We start from the raw sequence: 27,805 nt of genomic DNA, 5'->3' as shown, positions 1-27,805 counted from the left end.
TCTAGCACTTTCACCCTACTAGTTACCTTACCCACTCGATGTCTTATAGTGAATTCTATTATTTGGTGATCACTGTCCCCCAGGTGAATCCCAATCTGTAGGTCCCCTACCATATCATCCCCCGTTGCCAATACCAGGTCCAGTAAGGCATTCCCCCTAGTGGGACCGTGTACCTCCTGCGTCAGGTGGAGGTCCTGTATGCTGGATAGGAACGTGCGTGAACGGTGGGACTTTGCTGTCTGCGTCTCCCAGCAGATGTCTGGGTAGTTTAGGTCCCCCATGACTACCGCCTCCTTAGTTTTTATGGTCTCTGAGAGCTGCCGCAGGAGCCCCGAGTCTAGTTCTTCCCCTTGGTGTGGTGGTCTGTAGCAGACCCCAACCAGCAAATCCCTTTCTCCTTGCCCGCCATGTAACTTAACCCACAATCCTTCTACTTTCTCCTCCTTCAATTCCGTCTTGATAAGGGTCGATGTATATTGCTCATTGACATAGAGCGCAACCCCTTCCCCTTTCTTCCCCAACCTGTCCTTTCTGTACAACCTATAACTCTCAATATGTACCGCCCAGTCATGGGAAGAATCCCACCAGGTTTCAGATAGCCCTATTAAGTCGTAGGTGTTTTCTGGAAGCAGGAGTGCTAGTTCATCCTGCTTGTTCCCCATTCTCCTAGCATTAGTATATAGGCACTTGAGCCCTGTGACTGGTGCCTTTTTTGCCCCCCAGCTCCGATTCCCAAAGGGCCCCTTATTGCTCACCTGCTTATTGCTTACATTGGCAAGAACTCTCCCATACATGCAGCTCCTGAATCAAGAGCCAGGTACATGCAGACAGGTTTGTGCTAATCCAGGACTTTTGCTTCAATATTTTCCAGGAAAACCAGCCAATGGGTTTCCTGGTCCAGACCCTACTAGGCTGCAAGAAGTCACTTGCACTATAGAGAAAAGAGAGGGCAAGGGGGGCACACAGGGAGCTGCGGGGTTGGGATTCATGTGTTTGGTGTGTGCGTATGCACGTGCACACACCATGTTGTCCTACCTGGCCCTACTCCTGGGAGTCATGGGATCATGGCTGTGTGTGTATATATGTGTGTGTGTGCATGCACGCATGCTAGGCTGTCCTGCCCATCTCTGCTTCTGGGAACTGCAGTCAGTCAGGGCTATACAATAATTGCTGTGTAGAAATATACTTTATGTTGCACTTTAAATGTAAAGAGTCTTCTATTTCACTCGAGATCATTGCAGAATGCCAATTTAAGATGGCTGTTACAGAAATAAACACATTATATAATCTCTTTTCATTACAAACATATTGAATTGCCTCTTAGTGCTAATCGCCTTCCCGATGTGTAAATCAGGATTTTGGAAATGTCTTCCATTTAAAATAATGACATCTTCCCACACTAAAATCTCTTCTAAATCTAGCTTTTCAGCATAGCTCAGGGCTGCTTTAACAGTAGATGGGCCATAGAGCTACATTTTAGTATCATAAAAATGTTCTGGTTTCAAAATAATATATACCAAGGCAAAAGAAATAGTTGTTCAGTACTCACTATGAACGTTTTTCTGTAGTTTCAAATACTGTAATTGAAATTAATAGTTTCATAGTGCTTAGGGTCGGAAGGGACCTAAACAGATCATCAGGTCTGATCCCCCACCCTGGGCAGGAATGAGTGTGGGGTCATAACACCCCAGCCAAATATCTGTCCAGCTTCCTCTTGAAGACCCCCAAGAAAATAAACTAGTTGCTTGACTAATAAACCAGGGGCCTTCAGTTAGATTATTTGGTTTATGACTGAATGGAAAGCAAGCATCACTTATAGAAAATTAAGGCTGGAAGGGACCTCAAGAGATCATGTAGAGAATCAAACTTACAACCTTGGAGTGACTCAGCCTATGCTTTAGGCAACTGAGCTAAACAGCCAACTAATATTAAATTCATTTATGTCTATGCTTCCTTGTTCATAGATTAATAGATTGTAAGACTGGAAGGCACCTTGGAAGATCATTGGGTCTAGCCATCTGCACCAGGCAGGGAAGACAACTAGGGTCAGGTGACCCCAGCCAGGTGACTGTCCAGTCTCCTCTTGAATATTTCCAGGGTACGTGATTGCACCACCTCTAGAGGGAGCTTATTCCACAGCCTGGACAGTAACTGTGAAGAAGCTTTTCCTAATGTTGAGCTTGAAATGGTCTTCCAGGAGTCTGTGGCCATTACTCCTGGTTATTCACCGAGCCCTTGATGTACTCCCCTGAGGTAGCGGTAAGCTGCTTCCAAGTCCCCTCTCAGCCTTCTCTTTTTCAGGCTGAAAAGTTCCAGGTCCCTCAGACTTTCCTTATATGGATTGCTGTGCAAGTCTCTGATCATATGGGTGGCCCTTCTCTGGACTCTGTCAAGCTTTAACCATTCTTGATAAAGTGTGATGCCCAGAACTGGATGCAGTACTCTGGCTGCGGTCTCAACAATGTTGAGTAGAGCAGGAGAATCACTTCTTTGGTTTTGCTGGCGATGCATCAGTTGATGCATGCGAGAGTATTGTTTGCCCTGCTGGCTACAGCATCACACTGTCAGCTTATATTCATACTGTGGTCTGTTATTACCCCCAGGTCCCTTTTGATCATGGTGTTGGTCAGTTTGGTGTTGCCAAGCCTGTAGATGTGTATGGGGTTGTTCGTCCCCAGGTGGAGCACTTTATATTTCTCAATGGTAAACGTCATTTGGTTCTAACTCACCCAACTTGCTAACCTGTCTAGATCCACCTGTATCTGTAGCCTATTTTAAAGCATGACAACACTTCCCCATAACTTGGTGTCATCTGTGAACTTGGCCAGTGAGCTCTTTACCCCCACATCCAAATCACTGATAAATATGTTAAAAAATACTGGATCAAGCACCAACCCCTGAGGGATACCGCTGTCTACTTCTTGCCAGGAAAACACAGATCAACTCTGTGGGTCCTACCCTGCAGCCTCCTTCATACCCACCTAACTATTTCACAGTTCAGCCCACAATTTTCAGTCCTGCAATTTTCTTGTAAGAACATTGTGGGATACCAGATCAAAGGCTTTTTGGAAGTCAAGGTATACAATGTCAACCTCTTCTCTCTTATCCAGGTGGTGAGTTACCTGATCATAAAAGGAGATGAGGTTGGTAAGAAAAGACCTGCCCACAACAAAGCCATGCTGGCTGTCATTCAGAATCCTACCTTCTGTATGCCTATCACACATAGACTCCTTAATGAATTTTTCCAGAATTTTCCCTGGGATAGAAGCTAAGCTAACTGGCCTATAGTTATCCAGATCCTCCCTCTTCCCCTTCTTGAAGATGCACACAACATTGTCCCTATTCCAGTCCTCATTGACCTCTCTGGAGCACCACAAGTTTTGGAAGAGTTTCACCAGGGGCTCCATGATGACTTCAGCCAGTTCCTTCAGCACTCTTGGATGGAGTTCATTTGGTCCTGCTGACTTATATGTCTAATTTCTTTAATTGATCACACACCAGTTCTATGGCAGTAGTAGGAAGGCAGTCATTCCTGCCCTGCTCATCCTGTACCCTATCTTGCATGATTTTCCCCTTGGTCTGGTGAAATAATGAAGCAAAATAGTCATTCAGGAGTTCAGTTTTCTCCTGGGTGCCGGTAACCAGCTGTCCAGAGTTCTCCCATTTGTTTTCCTCCTGTTCCCTATATACCTAAAGAAGCACTTCTTGTTGTCCTTGATTTCTCTTGCTAATTGAAGTTCAGTCACCACCTTAACCTTTCTAATTTGTTGCCTACAAGTGCGTGCCATTGTTGTATAGTACTCCTTGGGGGCTGTCCCATACTTCCATTGTTTGTAACATTTCCTTCACATGGGAATGGACTTCCTTGGTGCTTCAAGGATTCTGTCCCTCAGGAACGACCACTCTTCATGCACTCCTTTCACTTTCAGTCCCTGGTCCCACAGCACTACTTCTACTAGTGACCTGAGCTTGTTGAAATTTGCATTTTTGAAGCCCAAAACTTCAACCCTGCTATCTGATTTGTCTGCATTGTGGTGGACAGTGAACATGATGATTTCATGCTTGCTGTCATCCAGGCTACCCTCTACATTTAAGTTGGTCACCAGGTCATCTCCTTTGCCAGGACCGAGTCTAGGAGAACATTACCTCTGGTTAGCTTGTGCATCTCCTGAGCCAGGAAGAGCTATTTGATGCAGGTCAGGAAGGAATGCAACTGGTCCAAATTGCCCGAGTGTTCCTCCCCAAGAGATGTCTGGCTAATTGAAGTCACCCATGACAACCATGTCCCATGCATGTGCGGCCTCTGTCAGTTCTTGGACAAATTCTAGATCAAGTTCATCCCCCTGGTTTGGTGTTCTGTAGTATACACCTGAAGTTAGGTCTCTCTCATCAGGCCCTTCCCTCCACCCCGCAGCTTGACTCAGAGGGTTTCAAGCCATTCTTCTTTGGAGCCGATGTTGGCCTCCAAGGAGGTGTACTGCCCCTTTACATAGAGAGCTACACCTCCACCTTTCTTCCCTGCCCAGTCCCTTCTATGCAGGGTGTAGCCCACTATGACTACACTCCAATCATGTGAGGAATCCCACTAGGTCTCCATAATCCCTACTACGTCATAATGCCCACCGGAGAACAGGAGGGCTAACTCCTCCTGCTTGTTCCCCATGCTCTTGGCATTAATGTACAGGCACCTGAGTCCTTCTATTGAGACCCTCAGCTTCTGGTCATGCTGAAGGGAAACTATTCCCTCAGCTTCTGCAAGAGTGGCTCTCCTGGTGTCCCTATCTACAGTTTTCTTGTATGCCAGTCCCTGGGTAAGCTCCAGTCAGTGTTTCCCCATCCCCCAGCAATCTTAGTTTAAAGCTCTATCTAGCAGCTGGTGTACTTCCTCCTCAAGCTCCCACACCTGGCCCTCCACAGACTCCACTGGGGAGCACACCTCACAAGTGGGGGTGCTCCCATACCCTGCTGCTAGCAGCCATGCCAGGTAGCCCCCACAGTCCGGGGGCAGGGGCTCTGTCTTGGTGGAGCTCTCAGCAGTACCGGGGAGCCTGCAGGCATGATGAGATGCCATCATGGCTGAGAGCGAGTTTCCAGCAGCAAGTTCCCACCTGGTCCCAGCAGCTCCTCTTCAGGCTCCTGGCCTCAGGCTCCTTACTCAGGCCAGCCCTCCAGGCACCTTCTGTGTGCCCCATCATATGAACTCCCATGCAAACTGTCATGCCCGAGTAGAGCTATGTCTGTTTGTGAGATCTGTTTGTGCAACTCCAGTTGTGGGGCTCCCTGGGGGCCTCAACTAAATAGGGACCTGGGTGGGGCATTCCCTTCCCAGGCTCCACTCAGCCAGCACATCCCACTCGGGGCAGCCCTACACACACATATGCAAACATACACACACTCAACCACAGCACCCTCCAAGCACCCCTGCGTTTGCCTACATTCTCCTGGTCCCGGTTCATTTGTCTCCTGGCTCTACGTTTGGGGGTCTGTGGAGTCCAGGTCTGGGTCTTCAGCTCCCAGGAGCACAGTGGGTGTTAACCAATGCATCTACTCCAGGAGCAGGCCCAGCTGTTCTTGCAGGGACCAGGAGTATCAATTATGAAATGCATACTAGGAGAGAACTTGGGCATTCTTGCAGAAATTCTATGCTTATGTGATTTGGGCTGTAAATGTAATAATACGCACCTGCTGCAGCAGCTCTGACCTAGGGTGGCCCTTGCACCCTTTACCCACTGCAGTGTGGCAGCGGGGGCTGCTGCCTGACTGTGACCAGCTGCAACCTGCAACAGCATCCAGCCCCTTGGATTTGCAGCCCTATGTCTGCGCACCTGCCAGAACTGGACAGGGACTGCATGGCCATCTGGGCTCTGGTATGGGCACTGCAGCAAAGGCACCTGAAGCTCTAAGCCAGCTGCCAGTGGACCATGGCTGTACAGTTGGCCTTCATGTGGAACTGCTGTCATGTGTGCCCCCGCCCTGCCATCTGAGCAGCTATTGCCTGGAAGATGTATTTATTGTGGTGGCCCACTTTGAACTGTCAAAGCATGTCCTCCTGGCCCCAAATGGCCAGAAGGTCAGCCACATCATCTGCCCTCCAGCTGAGTCCCCAGTGCCAGCCGTGGGCAGGGTCTCTGCCTGGGTCCCACAACTTGTCTCACTAGCAGGAATCCTGGTGTTCCCTGTTTAAAAATTGCAAATTCTCTGGTAAAAAATCCCAAATTCACTCATTAAAATACCTAATAATCTGAAAATTAAAAATTCATTTGAATTCCACAATTAAAATGAAATGCCATGAGAGTGAGAGAGTGAGAGAAAGAGTGAGAGATCAGTTGGCAATGTTTTATTGATCTATTTACAATTTTAAAGCAATTCAGAAGCCTACCAGTGCCTCTATCATCATAATAAAATACATTCTTAATATCTATATGCACTTTGATGGTTGCTTCAGGGCATGCTCCAGAAGTACGCCCTGTGCTGCTTTTTTCCAGGGTGGGTTTTTTTTTATACCAGGATTTCCTGGTATCAAATTTCGAGCCTGCACTGCAACTACACAGCTTGGGGAAACTGCTTTGAGATGTCACAACAGTCATGTGTTCACTAGTCTGGATATGGCCAGTATGTGAATCTACATGTGTAATTAAAGCGCCTGAATTTTCTGTGCAAATAACTCAGGTGCACTAAACTGTACCTGGCTGCATGCCTACATGTGCACCTGGGTCAGGAGTTTCCCCCAGAGCCAGGGACAGCTCCTCTCCCACCCCTAAGCCAAGCAGCAGTTGTGGCTGCCTGCTGCTTGGGCTGCCCAGGTCAGCATCTACGTGTGCATTCAGGTGCATTAATGTAAAGCATCATTGGCCAGTATCTGTATCTATCACTATTAGCAAATGGTGCTTTACATTAATCTATGGCACAGTAATTGCCACACATATGTAGATGGTGATGCTTTACTGCACGTTAGATTAGTTTAAAATGGGATGCTAGGGGAAAACACTCCAAACTACCTAAAGGTGTGAATTTAAATTGGACCATTTCAATTGCATTAAAACCCTGTGTAGACACTCTAATTCAGAACTAAAATGTCTTAAATTGATAATAAGAATTCATTTTCAGTAAATTAACTAAACTGAATTAAGGCCATATTAATTCTGAGTAACAGGTTCTCAACACTGATTTAATATGCTTTAATTACTTTACTTTAAACCTGCATTAAACTGCATGTGTCTACGTGGGCAGATTTACTGTGCAGTAAACTACTGTGCAGTAAAGCATCACTGTCTACATGTGTGCACATTAACCATGCAGTAAATTAGTTTACTGTGCAGTTAGCTACTACTGTACCTGTAAATACAGGTAGTAAACTAACTGCACAGTAAATACTGTACACTGGGTATGTCTATATATGCTACTGTGCAGTCATTACTGTGCATTTCTTTAGTACTTGTATTGTAGTACTTAGCAAGTACTAAAGAAATGCACAGTAACTGGAGTTACTGTTCAGTAGCACCAGTGAATGTCTTTTAGGCAACACTACTGCGCAATAGTATATTAGCACGGTCCATGCTGTGATGCACTATTGCATAGTATTTTTCAGCTAGTGTGCAGTCAGTATCTTGTGTAGACATGCCCAGTAACACTCATCTAGGCACTGACTGGGAGCAAATTTGCTCCTGGTCAACCTAGGCAGCAGGGGGACACAGAACCAGAACTCTCTGTCCCCAGTCCTGGTTCTGCTTAGTTCCCTGGCTCCCCCCTCCCTTCCTCTCCTCTGGGAGCAAATCAGCCGCAGGACTTGTGAGCTGTCTGCCCTGTCCTGACTTCCGGTATGGAGCTGACAGCTCTGGAGGGTATGCGGGGGCTGGGAGTCCAGCCCTTGCCTGTCCCCCAGAGCAGCTCTGCACCTGTCCCCTCTCTCCATGCCATGCAGAGCTGCTCCAGGGGATAGGCAGGGGCTGGATTCCTAGCCCCCGACTGCTGCTCAGAGTAGTTATCTCCATGCCAAGCAGGGTAGCTGCCAGCAAGCCCTGTCCCCACCCCCCCCCCGCCCCCACCTGGCAGGAGGCTCACCGGCAGCTGCCCCACACCTGGGACAGCTCCTAGCAACCCTCTAGGCTCACTGACAGCTGTGTATCCTGATGGACATGGAACCAGGAGAGCTTTGCCTGCTGCAGGGGCAGGTCCCCTCCTGATGTGCACGGGGCCAAGAGATAGCTGCTGCTACAGCCAGCAGAGCTATCCTGGACCCTTGCCCACAAGTCCCATGCTCCTTGGCAGCCTCTGGGCTAACACCCAGGGGAGCCTGAAGCTCCCTCTGGCTACTGCCGGGGGGCAGAGCAGAACAGGAGCAGCCCTGTACTCAGTTGCTCCCACTTGCCAGATCCAGATGTGAAGGCATGTGCAGCTTGTGGTACTGAAAACCTCTTTGCAATGCCACAAATTACATGTGTTGCACATTAAACCATGCACAGCACTGCTAATATTCAGTGCTGGGGCAACATTTGCTACTGGGATTTCCTAGAAGTAAAAAGAACAAAAGAAAAAAGCAGCAAAAAGCATGCCAAAATGGCATGCTGTGGGACAGATGTGACAATGGGGGAGCAGGCAGCCCAGGGCTGTCTGTGTGCACTATGGAGCCCCCGTGATGAGGCACCCTTCGCCCCAATGAGCCACTCCCTGGTTGACTGGGGTTCAATGTGCCTCAAAACAGGAGCAGGCAGCCCTGAGCTGCCTGCTTCCCTATTTCAGTGTGCCTCAGTGCCGAAGCTCTGCTGCAAAGCCCCCATGCTGAGGCATGTGGAGCCCCCATCTTGAGCTATACTGTACCCCAAACAGCCAGGGAGCAGATGCTTGGGGTGCAGGGTGCCTCAGTGTCAGGGTTCCACCGTGCACAAAGACAAGGAAGCATGAAGCCCTGGGCTGCCTGCTCCCCTGTCTCCATGTGCTGCTCTCTGGCTGGTTGGGGCACAGGGTGCCTCAGCATGGGGGCTGCCTGAAATATATTTGACTGCATTCAAGAAATTATACATAGAGCTGGTTATGCAGCATTTTACTACCTTTTCCTGCTGGTAGGTATTCTAGTCATGTCATACATCAACAGAATCCCTATTGTGTTGCATCTGTGTAGTAGGAAATTATTTCCTTCTGTTTCACAGATTTTATTAAATGCATAATAAGGTATTCTAAAAGAATCTCTTGTAATTACTGGAAATCATAATTAAATGTTGTCTATGCCACATGCATTTTTCACAATTACTTTTTTTTTTTTTTTTTTTTTTTTTTAGAGAACGTTAATGGAGGTTTCAAAAGATGGCTTAGGTATTTGAAAGCATAGAAAAAAAAAACTTCTTGAAACTTCTGTAGTCTTGTCTGACCACATCCGTTTTCCTTGTACTTACCTATCAGATACAGGGTGCATCTACACAAGATGTTTGCTGTACAACTGACTAATTAGCTGCACAGTAAACATCTCGGTATGTACATGTGCATCCCTATTAGGCTGGAGTAAACTAACTTACTCTGAAGTAGGATAGTACTTGTAAATACTCTGGAAGGGCTGGTTGGGGAACAAGGGTGCTTCCAGCCAGCTCTCCACAGCACATTAAGCTGGTGGGGAGCAGCCCTGGACTGGCAAGCTGACCCCATGGGCCTCCTACCTGGTGGGACTGTTCTTCCCTGGCTCCATGTGCTGTACATTAATAAACTGTGGACCTTATTGCTCCAGAATGTATTGTTCCTGGGCACACCATTTGAGTGTGCACCGAGAAGCCATAAACTCTGTGGTTTATTCTTGTGCTGTAAATTGCATGTGTAGACGTACCCACTAAATAGTATTTTGTGTTTGGAGCAGCATTTAGTGTCCATATATCTTTGTACCACACCACATTACTGTCTAAAACCAGTGTCTTCAGCTTGCCAAGCTAAACACATAAAAGTCTGGTATTAATTTTGTATGTAACCCTGTTGAGCAGAAATCTGGTTGCTCTGAAGCCTGTTGTCACAGAAAAGAGAAATGAAGACAGGGCTGATTCATTGTTGTGATGTTAGATAATTTGATCTGACCTGCAAATATTCAACATTTTAATTCTTTATAATTAGAGTTTATGTTCTCCCTAAGGTCTGTTCTTAGAAATCAAAGCATGTGCTTGGTTTAGTGAAGAACATGTAAAAGCCCAACCACCAATAATGGGATTAAATCAAAATGTGAGCAGCAGGAGCAGTAACCTTTGACTGAGAGTAATAAGATCTATTACCCTGTCTGAGATAAATGAACTAAGACATGTAAATGAATTTTCATTTATTTATGTTGAGATTGTGCTACACAGGCTTATGTTGCAAAGGTGTTGAGAAATAGTGGTTACTGCACATTTATTTAGTACTTGTATCAGCAAGTACTATATAAATGTGCAGTAACTGGAGTTACTGTGCAGTAGCACCAGTGAATGCCTTTTAAGTGCTGCTACTGCACAGTAGCCTAATGCTACTTCATAGTAGCATCTCAGCATGGTTTTTGCCACATGATGCTACTGTGCAGTAGTATCAGGCTACTGTGCAGTCAGCATCTCATGTAGACATGTCCACTGTGTCACAGGGAGCATTGTAAGAATTGGTCCCCAAATGGTTTGAAGCAATCTCTTAGGATGTTAAAACCTGCTCCTTTGTGTGTGGACCAGTGTGGAGGGGAGGAGAATTATATCCATTCTGTGCCCTACCTATTCTGGGGTAATTTGTACCTCTGCACGTGCAAGGAAAAGCAGTGCCTACATTCCTTCGAATGATGGGACTTCAAATGTTTCCAGTCCTTTGCGGAGGATACAGGGGCTATGCAATTTTTTCGTGTGCAACTTTGCAAGGCCCAGATGCATTCATAAACTTGTTCCTTTTTTTTCCTATCCTTTTCAAAGGTAAAAAAAATCTATCATCATAACTAGGGATCTTAGTTTTCTCTGTTTAAAAGACAGAAATTATCTGATAAAAATCACAAATTCTTTGATTAAAACACCAAAGATTTGCATTTTTCCATGATTAAAATGAAATACCACTATATGTTTGTGTGTGTTTTGTGTCTATATAGTTGAACACCATGTTTTATTGATATATTTACTGTAACAGGAGGGACGGCAGGGTCGCCGTGCTAGCCCTTGCCGCCTCCTCTACTGTGCCAAGCTTCGGACTTGCACCCTCCTGTTCTCGCCCACCACAACTTTGATGATATGTGTTTTTTATAGGGAGGCTACCTCTCCTCCACTTGGCCACAGTTCTCTTGCTCCGGGTGTCCTGCGTATCTAAGCCTTGCAGGCCTTCTCTGTATGCCACCCTTCTCACTAGGCCTTCTCTGTACTGCTGCCCTTCTCACTGGGGCTTCTCCGTAATGCTGCCCTTCTCACTGGGGCTTCTCCGCGCCCACACTGGGGCCTTCTCCATAGTGCTGCCCTCTCTCACGGGCTCTTCCCTCTGCAAGGCTGCCCTCTCTCACGGGCTCTGCTTTGGAGCTGGGGTCTGTACCCCCAAACTTCATGCCCTCACTGGGACTGGGGTCCTCACTCTACCGTGAGTCCCCTATGAGGCCTCCTCCATCCCCTTATAGGCTCACCCAAACCACCAGTGTTAAACAAACTGCAACATAAACTCAAGCCTCTTGGCTACAACTTAAACCTAAGCCATCTGGCAGTAATGACATTGCTCGGACATCTTGGAGCTGCTACCCTTTACCCTGCTAGCGGTATCTGCAGTCAAGCTTCTCCTCACATCATTGCTCCAGGAGCTTCTCTCTCTGGCTGCTGGTAGGGAGCTCTTTCTGCCTTGGATACCAGTAGAGAACTACCTCTGACCTCAGCTCCCCTCCCCATAAGAGCCAGGCCTTACCCCTTATAGCTAGCTGACCGCTGGCAGGTGTGGGTCATTTGCTGCCTCCCACTGCCCTGGCAACCAGCACCTGAGGAGCCTTCCAGGCTCTCTCAGTAGCAGGTACCTTAGTGTCCTGCTACATTTACCATTTTAAAGCAATTTGGAAGCCTATCAGTGCCTCAATCACTATAATAAAATTAATTCTAAATATTTGTAATTTTTGGCATTTGACTTTGGATTTTTTAGCATGGAAAATCAGAACCCCACCCTGTCCCCTTCACTCACCAGGATGCAAGTCCAGACCCCTTACTCCCAAACCATAGTCCCCCAGCACTGCTGGTGCTCCTTGTTCCCCACCCACAGCCCCCCTGGACCCTGCTGGTGCCCTCACTCCACACCCACAGCCCCCCACAGCCGGGGTGCCCAGCTGCTAGGGGGCCAAGAACCCAGGTCTGCAGCCCCCTGCTCCCCACAGCAGTGCCAGAGACCTGACTACAATATGTGGGAGGCAGCAGCTGCTGCAGCAGGTGGAGCACAGAGCCCGTATCCCCCTCCCCTGTAGAGGGCACAGCCCATCAGAGCAGAGCAGGTGTGCTCCTCACCCTGCTGCCCTCCCCACAGGGCTTCCGTGGCCCAGCAGGTGAGACCCAGCATGGCAGGGCAGACCAGGGCCGGGTGGGAACGTTCAATGCCACCATCGCGAGCCCCACACTGCCATAGCGAAGCACCCTCTGTCCACCCAGTAGCAGCAAGGGGTGGCAGCACAACTCTGTGCTTCCACGTCTGATGCTGCACACCTTGCCATGGCAGTGCAGGGCTCACAGTGGCAGCAGCAAGCTTTCTGGCCCCACTCTGCCCTGCAGAGCAGGGTCCTGCCCACTGAGCTGCCAAGACCCCGTGGGGAGGACAGCAGGGCAGGGAGCCTGAACCCACAGTAGGCAGACTGGCTCTGCCCTGTGCACATATCTGGGGAGCATGTGCCTCCCATTACCCCTGGGAGTGCGCACATCAGCTGGGAGCCAGCCCCTGTACCCACTCTGGATGAACCACCTGCAGCCCCGTCCCACTCCCCACCCGGACCCTGAAGCTGTGCATTCTGGCCCTGGGTCCCAAGCCCTATGCACTGCCCCAGCTGGGCATTAGCCCCAGCCCCAGCCCCAGGTCCAGCCCTGCCCAACTCCCTCCCTCCCTCACTATAGGGGCCTCAATCCCCACCCTCAACTTAACTGTGGGGGACTGCTCTCCAGGCTGCATGGCAACCATGTGCATGTGTATATGTGCACATGCACATGGCACCCCCTACCAGATCTCCCTCATCCCATTCCCCCCAGCCCCTTGCAGACTAAAACTCTGCCAGCCTGCAAGGGGAAACCCGCCATTTCCTGTTTTTTCCCCGCAGTAACCCACGCTTTCCTGTGTTTTTCTCCTTAAAATGAGAAAATCTGGGTTTTACTGCTTTTTTCTGTCGCAAACAGAAAACCCGGATCCCTGATCACAACTATTCTCCTCCTATATGTAACTTCTCTATCCAAGAAAATAAAATATGCTGTAGCCATTGTGGATATTTACAAGTTTAACCCCTTCTCATTAAAGTTGACAGTGTTGTCCACTCCTATGTCCCATCTAAGGCCACCTCCAGATGTTACATATGCAGTTTTCCTGAAACAAATGGTAACTTGCCAGATGTTACAGGAATTTTCTGATTCACACAGCACTTCTTTGTCATGCCAAGGCAAATTTAACATCTGCCTAGGTCCCTACCCTCCACAATCCCACTGTCCCCCCACCCCCCAGGTGAAGGAAGGGGAGGAGAGTAGCCAGCTGTGACCATGTGCGTGTTTAAAGTTCCTGGGCAGATGCCTAGAACAACCCCAGTCCCTGTGGGGCAAGAAGGCAGCGAGCAAAGGAGCTCTATTACTCTTGCTGCCTATAGTGCTACAAATGTTATAGTATTATAAAAATAACATCTGGAGGGGGCCTAACAGGCACTATTAGGTACTACTTGTCTTATTGTTAAGTTGTTAAGATAGTGGTGAAGTCCCAGTTTATATTAAAACAACTATCAATAAGAAATATAAAAAAGTCCTTTTTGTTGCTGTTTTCAGCAAGCCTTGAAAAATTATATTTTTCTCTAAAAAACCATTACAAACCCAGGAACATTTATTTTTATTGCATTATCTTGAAGTAAAGTTTTTTAATTGTTGTTTTCCAGAACAAAAATGATGAGACCAACTTATACCATTTGATTTGTGATACTTTTTGACTTTTAGGGGGAACATCTTCAAGCTATCCTCTGTGTATCATCTGAATGTCCGCCTACAGTTTTGTCTTCATAAGCATTTCCTCTGCAAAACACAAATTGTTCAAACAGTTTTAATATATACCTACTTGATACAAGACAGAGCATTTGATTTGGAAGAACAAATTAATTTGCATATAGATATTCTCTTTTACTGGAGCCAAAGTTTCAGTTGTGAGCAATAGGCTAAAAACCATTTATACTCTCTAAAAGTTATACCATAGATAGATAGATAGATAGATAGATAATGCCAACAATATAATATTTCTTTATCATCCACTTTGCCTAAATTTCAGATCACATGCTTGCTGTGGGCTGCAAAGAACTGCCCATGAGGGAACTTGGTTGAAATTACAGTTCTTGCTAAGGAAAAGATTGAACAATCTTGCTCTTCTTCTGAAAACTACATGAACAAATTGATACATTTAGAAATACTGTATTTTCTTCAATCCGAGACATGGTGTTTTTCCCCACTCAACATTAGGGGAAAAGCCCCTTATCTTGGATTTGAGTTCAAGGCAGATCAGAAGGGGGAAGAGTGGCTGGATTGGGGCCACAGTCAAGAGTTGCAGCAGCTGTCTGACCCCCCACTCCCAACCTGTTTCCCATAGCTTTTGCCTCCTGCCTGTCGCCCATGAACTGTGTCCCCTCTCCCCCTGCAACCGTTCACTGCTTACTGTTAGGTGCAACTCTGGCTTCATTCCCACCTGGTACAGAGTCTATGGAAACTCCAGCACCTGCCCAGCCAAGCAGCAGTGGCAGCTCTGTCCCTGGGATGCTACTATGCAGCTAGGCAGGGTCTTCAGCTTCCATGTGATCCATGCCCTGGGTAGGGAATGGAGCCACAACTGATAGTAAGCTGTGGAAGGGAAGGAAGCAGAAGCTGTGGAGGCAGGCAGTTGCAGAGGTGAAAAGGGGCAAAGGCTGCAGGGAGAAGGCAGGGGGCAGAGGCCGCAGGGGACATGCCAGGGCATAGACTGCAGTGGGCTAGCGGGTGCAGAGGCTATGAAGAGCAGCCGGGGGGGGCAGAGGATGTAGGGGGCAGAAAATGTGGGGAGGTCAGGTGTGGGGGTAGAAGCTGTGGGGAGCAAGCAGGAGGGCAGAGGCTGCTGAGGGCAGACAGGACATGCAGCAACAATGGCACAGGCATGGCAGTGAGCTATGTGCCAGGGGCCACAGACATGGGGAGGAGGCAGTATAGGGTTCAGGCACCACAGGTGGAGGGCAGACTGCAGGGGGAGCAAGGAGGCCACCTACTACCCTTACCACATGCTTCCCTGCCACTGCCTTCCTCACTGCAGCAGGTGGGGGAGAGAGGTGGATTTATAGTGACCCCCCAATAATACATGGAAAATTATAATAAATTTACAAATTTTCCATATATAGAGTCTAATGATTTGTGGGGGAGTATTGTCTTACATTCAGTCATCTTGGATTTGGGCATATATGGTAATTTGGGAAGTTGAGACTATTAATATAGTATCAGTTACATGAGGCTGTTCTTCATCTTGCTTTGTCTGACAGAAATCTGTTAAGATACATTGAGATGGGATATATGCTAGTATCCAAACAATACAACTCACTATGGTATGTGGCATTGTGAAATATAATGAAATGTGAATGTGCACACACACACACCTGCTGTTACTGAAGGCAAGAGTTTTATTGATATAACTTGAAAAATAGCTTTGTAAAGTTAAGTAGATATTGTTGCATTAAATGTTATCAGATTAACTGTTAGATATTCATATACAACTTGGAAATATTACTCATCTATATACATATATGTATGAAATGAGAGAGAAATATTGTAACACTGTAAACTATATTTTATATATGTATAGAAAAAAGGGAAATTTAATTGATATATGCATAAATTCTTTCTTTTCTTTTCTTTTTTACTGTAGGATTGCACAGTGTATGAAACAGAAAATAAAATTCTTCATGTGGTAAGCAATTTTAATATTTCTGCTTTGATATGTGCTTAAGCATATGTATTTTTAATATGGTTTAAGAAAATAAGGTTTTTTTAGAATATGGCAATGGATAATAGCAGTTATTAAGAGCTGAGTTTTATAAATTGACAGATGATAAGGCCAGAAAAGATGGTTGCTATTATCTAGTTTGATCTTCTGTATAATGCAGGCCATAGGATTTTCCTGAATTTCCTGAATTCTCTTCTAGAACTTTGAACACCACCAGAACTGGACACAGTATTCCCTTTTTGGTGACTTCAGCGCTAAATATGGAAACTGGATCCTACCTGCTTCTGTGCGGTAGTCCTCTGTGTTTACATCCAAGGTTTTCATTAACTGTTTTGACTACAACATTGCCCTGAGAGCTCTTGTTCACCTAATTATTGTCCATGTCCACAAAGTCCTTTTCAGTCTCCAATCTTTTAAGAAGACCCTAAATTCTTTGTTTTTATATATACAATGGTGATTGATATGTTTTGCTTAATTATCACTCCCATTAAATTTGTGTCAACTGCAAACTTTATCAATAATGATTTGATTTTCTTCCAGATCTTGACTAAAAATATTAAATAGCTTATGTCAAGAACCTGGGACCTGGGAGTAATAATAGATTACAGTATGAAGATGAGCCGGCAGTGCGATGCTGTAGCCAGCAGGGCAAATAATACTCTGGCATGCATCAACCGATGCATCTCCAGCAAAACCAAGGAAGTGACTCTACTCAGCATTGGTGAGACCGCAGCCAGAGGACTGCATCCAGTTCTGGGCACCACACTTTAACAAGGATGCATTAAAGCTTGACAGAGCCAGAGAAGGGCCACCTGTATGATCAGAGACTTGCATGGCAAGTCATATGAGAAAAGGCTGAGGTACCCGGGACTCCTCAGCCTCAAAAAGAGAAGGCTGAGAGGGGACTTGGTAGCAGCTTAGCACTACATCAGGGGAATACATCAAGGGCTCAGTGAGCAACTGTTCACCAGGGCACCCTTGGGAAAAACAAGGAGTAATGGCCACAACCTCCTGGAAGACCATTTCAGGCTCAACATTAGGAAAAAATTCTTCACAGGTAGGGAGCCCAGACTGTGGAATAAGCTCCCTCCAGAGGTGGTGCAATCACCTACCTTGGAAATCTTCAAGAGGAAACTGGACGATCACCTCACTGAGGTCACCTGACCCCAGTTGTCTTTCCTGCCTGGTGCAGGGGGCTGGACCCAATGATCTTCCGAGGTCCCTTCCAGCCTCGCAATCTATGAATCTATAAACTTATGCCTGAAGGATCCTTCCAGAACCCTACACAATCAATGAAGAGTACCTATTTACAATTACATGTTGAGACCTGTTAGTTTTTAATCCATTTAATATGTATCCTATTGATTTGCTATTTTCCTAGTTTCTTAAGCAAAATGTGTGATGCCAAATTCAAATATTTTACAGAAGTCTAAATAAATTACAACAATACTAGTACCTTTATTTGAAATATTGTGTTAAAGGACTATGAGAATAATCAAAAACATTAACTTATTTTTAAAAAATAATTCCAAAAACAATAATGTAATGTAACTTATGTAACACTTTCGATATTGAAAGATCTAGGGTACTTTTATATAATTTAATGAAGGCAGGATGCAAATGTATATTTTTTATTAATTTTATATCTTTTGATATGAAAATCTTTGGGGAAGCAAAAAAATAATTAGGACTGAATGATTTAGTTGGGAGCAGATAAGAATAATAAATCATCTCCCATTCACTGAAGCAACCCAAACCCAAAACTTTGATCTTAGTACTAATCACCAATTCTTAATTACTGGTGTAAAGGCTGTTTAGAAGTCTCATGGTATTATGGAATAATACATTAACATGGGTGATTTAAATAAAGCTTCACTGAATTCCAGCAGATAATCTGTCAGCTATACTACTTTACCTGCTAACATTGTTTGCTTGTCGGTAGGGTGCTCCATTGAAGAGCCTTGTTACACAACAAGTTTAGGTGGCCTCTGGAGTTCTTAACCCCTAGACTAGCTGCATGTTAACATAACACTTTTTAAGTGGCTTAAAACATTCATTATTTGGCTTAAAGTTATGCCACTCCAGGAAAAATAATTTTCAATCTGCCTAATTTTGTTCCTGTTACCATGTGGCCACTTCCCACAGATATTCCACCCAAGTTGAATTCCTCCAGTATCCCAGAATGTAGTGCCTCCTCCTGACTCAGGGTGAGTGGAGCCAGGCACTGCACTTCACCTCCTGGGGATGTCAGGCAGAGCAAGCATTGCAGCTCCAGTGTCTGGTGGCCATAGTACCTCCCATGGCCACCTAGACTGGCTCTGCTTCTGTCAGCAGTGGCATGGAAGGTGGGCAGCATCTGAGCTTGAGCAAAAAAAAAGAATCAGGCACCAACCAGTGGGGTGCAGGGTGGCAGGAGCCACCTGAGCTCCAGAGAAAAAAGTATTGGGCCCCTCAGAGCAAGCGAGCTTGGGGGCTGCAGCTGTGAAGCTCTCTGGTCTCACTGAAACTCACTAGGTGCATCCCAATGAATGTGCACATTCAGGGGCATGCATTTTCCATGGGACAGATAGAAGCAGAACATATTTGTGCTTCTCCTATTTGTTCCTGGGCATGCTCCTGCATGTGTGCTGTGGTGCACAGCAAATTGAACCAGGTGGAGTAGGGGAGGCTAGGAGTAGGGGACCCCAGCAGCCTTACCTGGGGTCCTGGGGGCCTGCCAGGGCAGCAGCAGTGCCAAACCAGTCACTCAGAGCCTGAATGGCAGCCAGAGCGTGGCTCTGGCCTATCAGGTTCCCTTTCTGGTGGCACACATTGCTGCTGTGTGGACCACTCGGCTTTTTTTAGTGATGGCTTTTTGACCCAAGGGTCTCCCAGGGCATTTTTACGTGTCCATCGCTGCATCAGAAGCACATTTTTAATTAGCAAGCCATGCTAATTAAAAGCATCTGTGCATCATATGTATCAGCGGTGTAGCACAACTCCACGCTGAGAAAATGGTGATAGCGCACTTTGAATTAAAGCACATTGAACGTGTATTAGTTCAAAGCACACCACCACCATTTTCTCAGTGCAGAGGCATGCTGTGCCACTGATACATGTGACACGCAAGGCTGTCAGAGCGCATCATTTATGTGCTCCAGCAGACTTAATTAGTGCAGTCTGCTCTGACACACTGGATTTCCAACACATCAGAGCAGGTTCCCCGCATGTGTGTAAGTGCTCCCAGTGTCAAAAAGACCCACCATACTGCAAATTAGCAGCAAGATGAATGCGTGTACATGCACCATATGCAGTTTGTGGTACCTCAGATGGGTTAGCTTTTGTTTCGAGCCATTTGCACATACTCTAGTTTTAAAGCAAGGATGAAAATCTGTAGTAAATCACTGCTGTGCTTTTAAATTTAGACACAATATGGAATGGCTTTGTAAAAATCAGATTACTGTTGCAAATCTGGTTCTTCATGGAGTTTTTAAAAGCACCTGGAATCTGGAATTTAAAGTCTTGTATGTTTCTGAACCCTCAATTCGTAATTCTAGATAAGCTAGTGCAGCAGGCCTGTTGCTGTTCTTACTATATTTATCACTATAGATCATTTATAATGTAGTGGCAGCATGTCCTGGGGCATATATAGCTGAGCATGTCTCACTTACCCATGACTGCTGACATGCTTCAGAGGTAGAAGTTCACTACTAGGGCTACTTTAGACTCATCATCAGTGCCTGCTTTCAGGCCCTTGATCTCCAGCAACCTCAGAGTGGGCATTGCAAAAGTGGTCAGGGTATCCTTGCTTATGAACTCTGGCTCTGGAGCATGTTGGTTGTACTTGGGTAGGTGAGGAATGTTCAGTCCCATGAAACCTGATGTTCCTACTGTGTAGACAGGCCCTGTACTGGATGCATATATAGGCAGAAGGGAAAGAAGATGAGCTCAGAGTCTCAGTAGTTCATAGAAATTCCATAGTGTTCACCCCATGTTCTCTGCTATGTCTAGTTTTCAATAGGCTTTGCCATTCCAGATGAGACTGTTAATTAATAAAGTTCAGCGACAGTATCCTTTCTTCCAGCAGTGGCCAGTATCTGATAAATTTGAAAAGGACAAAAACAAAAATCCCCTAAACCACAAATAATATTCCTAAGTAACTGTGCAGTGCTGTGCAATGGTAGAAACAATTAGCATTTACCTTAAAACCTAAAATCGGATTTTGACCCTTAATTCTGCATAATTAGAATTGTTATAGTGTGATTAATTAAATAGTCAACAGATGTTTTTCCTTAAAAAAATATATATGCCTATTTTCGTCACTGTGCCTCCTTATGGTCTGAAATAAATTGAGCGATCAACATTTAGGAGCATGTGAGCAAAGAGCTCCTGAGCAGGTGTATGACATGAGATTATGTGGAATAAATCCTGGAATTCAAATTTACAGAATACAACGCAAGAGCATTTTCTTTTACTAGCATTCTTTTTATCTATTTATTCTGGCAATTTATTTACCTAACCATTCACCATGGCTCTGGTCAGCATATTGGGAGGGGAGGGATGAGGTGAGTGGTCAGAGCACAGCTAGGAGGCAGGAGCATGGCTTGGGTAGGGGTCTGTTTCATTTAGAAGGTCTGGGATGATATGGGAAGAAGGCAAAAGAAGGAGAGGTCCTGTAAACAGGACTGAAACAAAAGAAGCTGGAACGAGGTCTGTATGACTTTTTAGTTTGGTAATTACGAGATCCTATTTAGAGGCGGGACACTGGCTTCCAGTTCTCAATCCAGTGAATATTTAATAATTTATACAAAGCAGAGTGCTAATAGGAGATATTTGGAAGTCCTAACCCAGGGATGGGCAATTATTTTGGGTGGAGGGCCGCTAACTGAGTTTTGGCAGGCCATTGAGGGCCCCATGACAGGCAGTCAGGGGCAGATGAATATTAATTTTCTAAACTTTTTAGGAGCCCTGTGGGCCAGCTAGAATGGCCTGGCGGGCTGCATCCGACCCAGGGGCCGCATTTTGCCCACCCTGTCTAACCTCAGAAAACCCGTTAGCTTAGTTGGAGGAGGGGGAGGAGGGAGTCCTGTCTGGAAGGTGCAGGAAGTGAGTTCAAATCCATCTCATACAGAAAGGACAATTGAAGCTGGGTCTCCCACATCCTATGAAAATGTAAGACATAAGCTTGAAGCTAGCTTTTCATTATGAGCCCCACCATTAACCCCATGGTAACATCACTGTCATATCTTATCAGGAGCAAAGCAGTTCATACAGCAAGCATGAGGGGATTTGATAGCAGCCTTTAACTACATGAAGGGTGGTGGTTCCAAAAAAGATGGAAATGGACTGTTCTCAGTGATGGCAGATGATAGAACCAGGAGCAATGGTCTCAAGTTACAGCAAGGGAGGTTTAGGTTGGATATTAGGGAAAACTTTCTCACTCGGAGGGTGGTGAAGCACTGGAACAAGTTACCTAGAGAGGTGGTGGAATCTCCATCCTTGGAGGATTTTAAGGCCTGGCTTGACAAAGCCCTGGCTGGAATGATCTAGTTGGGGATGGTCCTGCTTTGAGCATGGGGTTGGACTAGATGACCTCCTATGGTCCCTTCCAACCCTTATTTTTTATGATTCGATGATTCTAAGTTCACCAGTTATATAATTGTTACCTGAAATACAACCCAGAATTGGGCACCTTGGCTTTCTAAGCTTCACAGCAGTGTGCCTGCTTTAACCAAAGGTTCTGTTGGATTGTTAAAAGACCATGAAACAGCTTTATCCATCAGTTTCCATCCCTTGAAAGAAATCAGTTTTCTTATCTAACTGGTAATTATGAGCCCTTCTAGCCTTTGGAGGACTAAAATGTGATGGTTCTACCATTACCTAAACCTGAGTGGCTCCTTTATCCAGTGCTCAGAACTTCAAACTCATTGCCCCTCTTTTTCCTGTCAAATTTTTCATTCAAACAGATTTGTCAGGCAGGTGAACCCTGCTGCACAGGGTAGAGAAGGTCTGATATACCCCTATCAAAACTAAACCAACCCATCCAGAATTTGAAGTGAGAAAGACTACTACATAAGAGAAGGTATGATTCACTTTTAGTAAAGGAGAGATTCCCCTGGATGGGCTGTTGGGTGGGTATTTCATTATGCTACACAGAAGACAAGCGAGGTGGGATGAATGAAAATAGGAAAGTGAATTTTATGGTAAAGAAGACAGACAGTAAACGTAGGCAAGCAAACAGATAGGAGTGTGTCATAGTGTTGTCTCCTGGGGATGCAAATATGTCAAATGGAATAAAAAGAATTCAAAGACTGCACCTAATTTGTGTGGGGTTAGCTGGCATCAGCTATGTATCACAACTATGTATCTGTGGGTACATGGTGGTAGACATCTCTTGATTTCATTAAGGGACAACAACTCAATTATGTGAAGTGCATTTGGATTGCATGTTGAAAGTTAGAATGAAAATGTAAGCATGGAGAACTACAGGAGTATTGGAGTATACTGCAGGTATGGTTTGCAAGAGTTACCTGTTAGCTTGGTGACTGAGCAATGGAAGAAGAGGCTTATGTCAAGATTTTGGGCCACAAAGTGGACCTTTGAGGGGACATGAGACAACAATATGAATAGCAGTTGTTGCTGAAAAGAGTTGTTTGGAGGATGTAAGTTCCATTTTTCAAGATTTTGAAAACTGGGCTTTCTTTTCAATCAGGTTGAAAACCAGATATTTCCTTTAAGGAACTAGAAAGACAAAATTCTTTTGGTAAATCTGTTGTCTTTTATTAGACTAACTCAGATAGTTAGAAAATTCTTCTTTGCAAGCTTTTGGGTACAAATACTCTTTGTCAGGCTGAGGAAGCATCCGTAGTTGGTCTGTGCTCTTCCTGGGTGGAATGAATAGTAAAGAAGCCAGAGGCTTCTATTCCTTCCATCTAGGAAGAGCGCAGACCAACTACAGATGTTTCCTCAGCCTGCTGAAAGGTATTTGTACCCGAAAGCTTGCAAAGAAGAATTTTTCCAACTACTTGAGTTGGTCTAATAAAAGATATCAGATTTACCAAAAGAACCTTGTCTGCCTATATCCTTAGACCATGATGGCTACATCCTATACCGCTTTGAGGAACTTGCACTTTCAACTTTTTTATTTTGTATTATGATATGCAGTAAACATTAAATACTTTTTCGTATGTTATTGAGCAGTTGCATGTCTTGAGGACCTGGTTCACCTGGAATTTTGAAAAAATCTGGTTTTGGTCTGCGTTAACCTGAAGCAGTTTCAAAAAAATGAAATTTCCTGTGAATTTGAAACTGCTTTTTGGTTGTCCTTAGTTTGATTTCAACAGAACCTGATATTCTGACAGAGCATAGTTCTGCTGAGGTTCCTTTGACCTGGTCTAGCTGAAAATGAACTTTGTATAGCCTGTACATAGTTGGTTAATTTAACAAGCAAATGACTTGTTAAAAAAAAAGACAAGATGGGAAATGGCTTTGGGAAACTGATAACATGGTCTTTATAGTAACTTAAATATATATAGCACTATATAAATGATAAGTTGCATTAATATCATTCATAAGTTTATCTAATCTAATTTTACTGTCTTCAGAATTCCCCAGTATATTAGAGCTAGAATTCATTTTATTTGTTTCCTTTAATTAAGGCTGGCACATTTGATATTTTGCTTGCATTTTTTCAGTGTCCTGATATGTGATTGCTTCTGTTGCTTTAACCGCTTTCAAAAGTTGCTCCTTATCACATACATAAAGCATGAGACCATTTATAGTCCTACTTCTGTTGTTCCTTTCTTGTTTTCCTGTGCATCGCTTCTATGATTCCTCTCAGTAAAGATGGAATTTTTTTCTAGCGTTAGTTTTAGGAATTCAGGAATGAAGTTTTATGTATCAAGGGGCTCCAAATTCACATTAGCCAGATTTCCAGGGCTATGGCTGTTTCAAATCCTGACTTCATTCTTAATTACTTCAATTTTTTTACCAGCAAAGTATAGTTTTTAGTCATTTTTCAAACCTGCACGTATCTACTGTAGTATCATTTTGTTGCTTTAAGCTCCCATTCTTCATAGCCTATGCTTTGGCCATTTCAGTAAAATCTTGAATTGAAGGCTGACAGCTTCTTGGAAACTAACTCCACTTCCTCCTCATTACAGAGAGATTTTAGAAGAAATTATATTTTACTATCTAGAGCTAAGATTTCTTTTAATATACTGTCCTTGTCAACCATTATTTCAGAGATGCAAGAAAGCACTGGTGCATTTAGCTGCTGCCTAACAACCTGTGGCTTAAAAAGCAAATAGCTTCAACCCCTTATTTTCTCCCATGTTTTGCTGACCCTAAGAGTCTCTCCTTATACATTTGGGAAAAATTAAAATGTTTGCTTTGTGTTGTATATCCTCCACTTGGTTTCCACTTTCTGATCTGTCTCCCCCTCCCTTTCTACGTATATCTACTTTGTTCTTCTAATGTGCTGTTCCCCTGAAGTTTGCTTTCATAATTTAAATGTATAAATCTGGTTTAACAAAATAACAATTTATGTAGGCTGGATTAAGAAAAGAGTGCAACTAAATAGACAGGAGTTTGGAATAAGACACATGTAAAAAAAAACACCAGAGAGATTTGAAGTATTGCTGGTAGGTTGCAATTTATTGCAGTAACAAACAGCTGCAGATGATTAGAAGACTTAACCCCAACAGCTTAACTTTTGTGAGATAAAAAAGTAAACCAATGTCTTTGGGCATCGGTTGCTATGAAGTATTCTTCAGTGAAACTTTCCGTACTTCAGCATACACTTGGTAATGGACTGTGGTTTTTACTATAATAAAACTGTTTTAAATGTGTTGATATTGTAATAATGTTGAGTTTCTCAGTTTCCCTGAATATCTTGCACATGGGGAAAGAAGGGTTAATTGAGTCCCTACTAGGTCCCAGGGAATCAAAAGAGAAGCAACAGCCACATTTTATTGAGGATACTCAAGGGCTGTGCAGGCTGGAGAGAGAACAGCTGAGCTAACTTTGGGGAACTCAGAGCTATGCAAGTGAGAATGGGGACAGAGGGATTATTCAGTCCCTTGTAGCAGGACAGAAAACTATATGGCTGGCCCTTGCCCTGGTACATGCCCTTATTGCAGAGGGGCTGTCTGTCTTGCTGCTTGGAACTTTGGAGTGCACGCCACCTGTCGAGAGGTAAAGACCCTTCCTTGAGAGCGCAACTGGAAGGAAGCTCCCTGAGACAAGGCCATGGACAGCCAGGGGAGTCAGGGACCAAAGTCAGGGTCTCAAAGTCAGAAGGAGTTTGGATTACTTTCCCATTCTAGAAGTCATGATTATTCTGACTTAAGGGGGTATTTAGAGAGGCCAGCTGAGGCTGGCGGTCTGAAGCACATCTGGGATTCTGTGACAAGCTTTGTACAAAGCAAAGAGAAGAATAAAAAGAAAAAAAGAAAAAATAATACAAAGAAAAATTAAGAATTTTTGTGTGTGTGTGTAGAAAACCTCTTAGTTTTTCCTTTAAAAAAAAAAAAAAAAGAAATAATCAAGTGAACGAAAGACAGCCCCAAAAAGTGACAATAGTTCTAACGGACATTAATGAGGCTACATTAGAAACATCATATTATGGAAGCTTGGAAGTGGCTCAAAATGGAAAATCACACACAGTTTTGTAAGGCACCTGTGGTAGCATTACAAAGTACTGTGCTGTTACTTTTTGGAGGCAGAGCTTCAGAACAGCTTAATGATGATCCCTTGTAAAGACCAACACAAACAAGAATTCAAGGCTGAAGTAATATAGCTGCATTAGCATGTCACACCACCTGAGCCACCATACTTTGCTTCTCAACAGGTCTGATTAACCCAGGCTGAGCACTGCGTTAATGCAACAATACTGCTTCTGGTATTTGAGCTAGTTCATTTAGAGCTAGCTTGAATATCCTGGGGTGCATAAGATGTGTAAGTAACGCAAAGATTTTTTATTGCTATAAGATGACAATATTGATATCTTTATGTGTTCAGCTTCTTTCATATGTAAGGTTTGAATAAAAGTGACAGCTAAAGAGTTCTCTATCAAGATGTAGAGAGGCATAAGACATTTTTACCAAATAGAATAAGTTTATCAAAGCATATGGTGTGAATTGGCAAAACATCCTCCATTTGTGCTCTGAGAGAGTTCAAGCAATGACTAGGAAATCTGTAGTGTTAGGGTGCAAATTGAAGTGGTATGTAATACTAAGCTTGCTCACTGCATGCTTAACATTTAGGTTAGTTATTTAGGTGCCAAAAATGCTCATAATTTTGTAGGAGTTTTTGTAAAAGTGGTCAGGTTTATTTAAGTTCAGGCACTGAACTCACACTTGTTTTTAGCTTTGCGTTGGAGCTTGGGCAGTGCAGGTGCTAAAGTGCATCATTGAAAGTATGGAGTCTGCATGTTCAAAGCCACTGCAGAAGTGCTCATGATGTGGCCTATTATACTCCAACAAAATCTGTTAAATACCTTGTCACAAGGGCATGAAAATGGAAGGAAGTTTTGTGTAATGAAATGGGAAGTAATCATCAAAATCTTCTCTGTGCAAACATGAGATGGCTGTCATGTGAGAAGGTGTTGACTCATCTCTTTGAACTTTGTTCTGAGGTACAAAAAGTTTTCCTTCATGATTTTGGTTTTGAAAAGGCTGATTACTTTGTGAATGTGTTATGACTATCAAAATGAGTCTATTTAGCAGACTTGTTCACTCATCCCAAGGAACCAAATGGCAGTTTACAGGAACTGAAAATTATGCTTTATGGTGATCATGGCAAAACAAAGGCTATGACGATGAAACTAGTTTATTGCAAGAAAAAAAAAAAAAAAGGGTGGAAGGGAAATTTCCAGTCCCTTGAACCTTGCAAAATTTCTTCATTTGAAAGGAATTATAAATGTATTCCATCCTCATTGCTGAAATAAAACAACTTTGCCTGAATTTGGTCACCATGTTTTTAAGGAGTGCTCTTGCAGAAAATGAGAAGTGCATCAGGAAGCCATTTTCGATACAAAATAAAGCAGAGAGAGAGAAATGAAAAGGAAAAATTGACTGAACTTTCATGTGATAGTGCACTCAAGTTCAAATTCAGCAAGGGGCAGCTCAACAACTTTTTGGATGAGAAAAAAGTTTTTCTTCTGAGGGTTTCTTCTGATGTTCTTCCATGCTATGTATCAATGCAAGACTGTTTTTCATAAACATAAAGGCAGAAAACCAAATACAGGAAAAAATTAATTCAAAACTGGACTTTTGGATAAAACTCACCTGTATCTCACCACTTGATTCTGTGAAACATACACACTCTTCCCAGTAATAATAGGATTTTTTTTATTTTCCCCAACATTGTTCAAAGTGTTCAATATTTTTGTTCATTTATATTTTGGTAAGTAAAGAAGCAAAGCATATATTGGCTTGTGTTAATAATCCAAATAAAAATGAATGGGGTTTGGAATTTAAGTTATACAAGTTAAAAATAACAAGAATAACTGCAGTTAAGTGACACACCAGAATATGCCAAGATGCCACTTTTGACAAATGTAATTGTTCCTTATGTTTTGAATAATACAGAAAAACATAAATAATAATAGCTGCTTTGGTGTGCTATTTAGATTCATAGATTCATAGATGTTAGGGACGGAAGGGACCTCAATAGATCATCGAGTCCGACCCCCTGCATAGGC

General features: G+C 44.1%; 1 protein-coding gene across 1 annotated transcript in view; it reads left to right on the top strand.

Annotated features, from left to right (window-relative positions):
• The window catches only part of LOC102367873 (connector enhancer of kinase suppressor of ras 2-like), a 703,948-nt gene that overhangs the window by 270,877 nt on the left and 405,266 nt on the right, over nucleotides 1-27,805 (top strand). Inside the window, exon 5 of the mRNA XM_014521487.2 lies at nucleotides 16,045-16,086. Coding sequence (XP_014376973.1) covers nucleotides 16,045-16,086 — 42 coding nt within the window. The remainder of the gene's footprint in view (nucleotides 1-16,044; nucleotides 16,087-27,805) is intronic.

This window comes from Alligator sinensis, unplaced genomic scaffold (genome assembly GCF_000455745.1).
Source record: "Alligator sinensis unplaced genomic scaffold, ASM45574v1 scaffold666_1, whole genome shotgun sequence".
Taxonomy (NCBI): Eukaryota; Metazoa; Chordata; order Crocodylia; family Alligatoridae; genus Alligator; species Alligator sinensis.
This window is presented reverse-complemented; position numbering and strand designations above follow the sequence as displayed.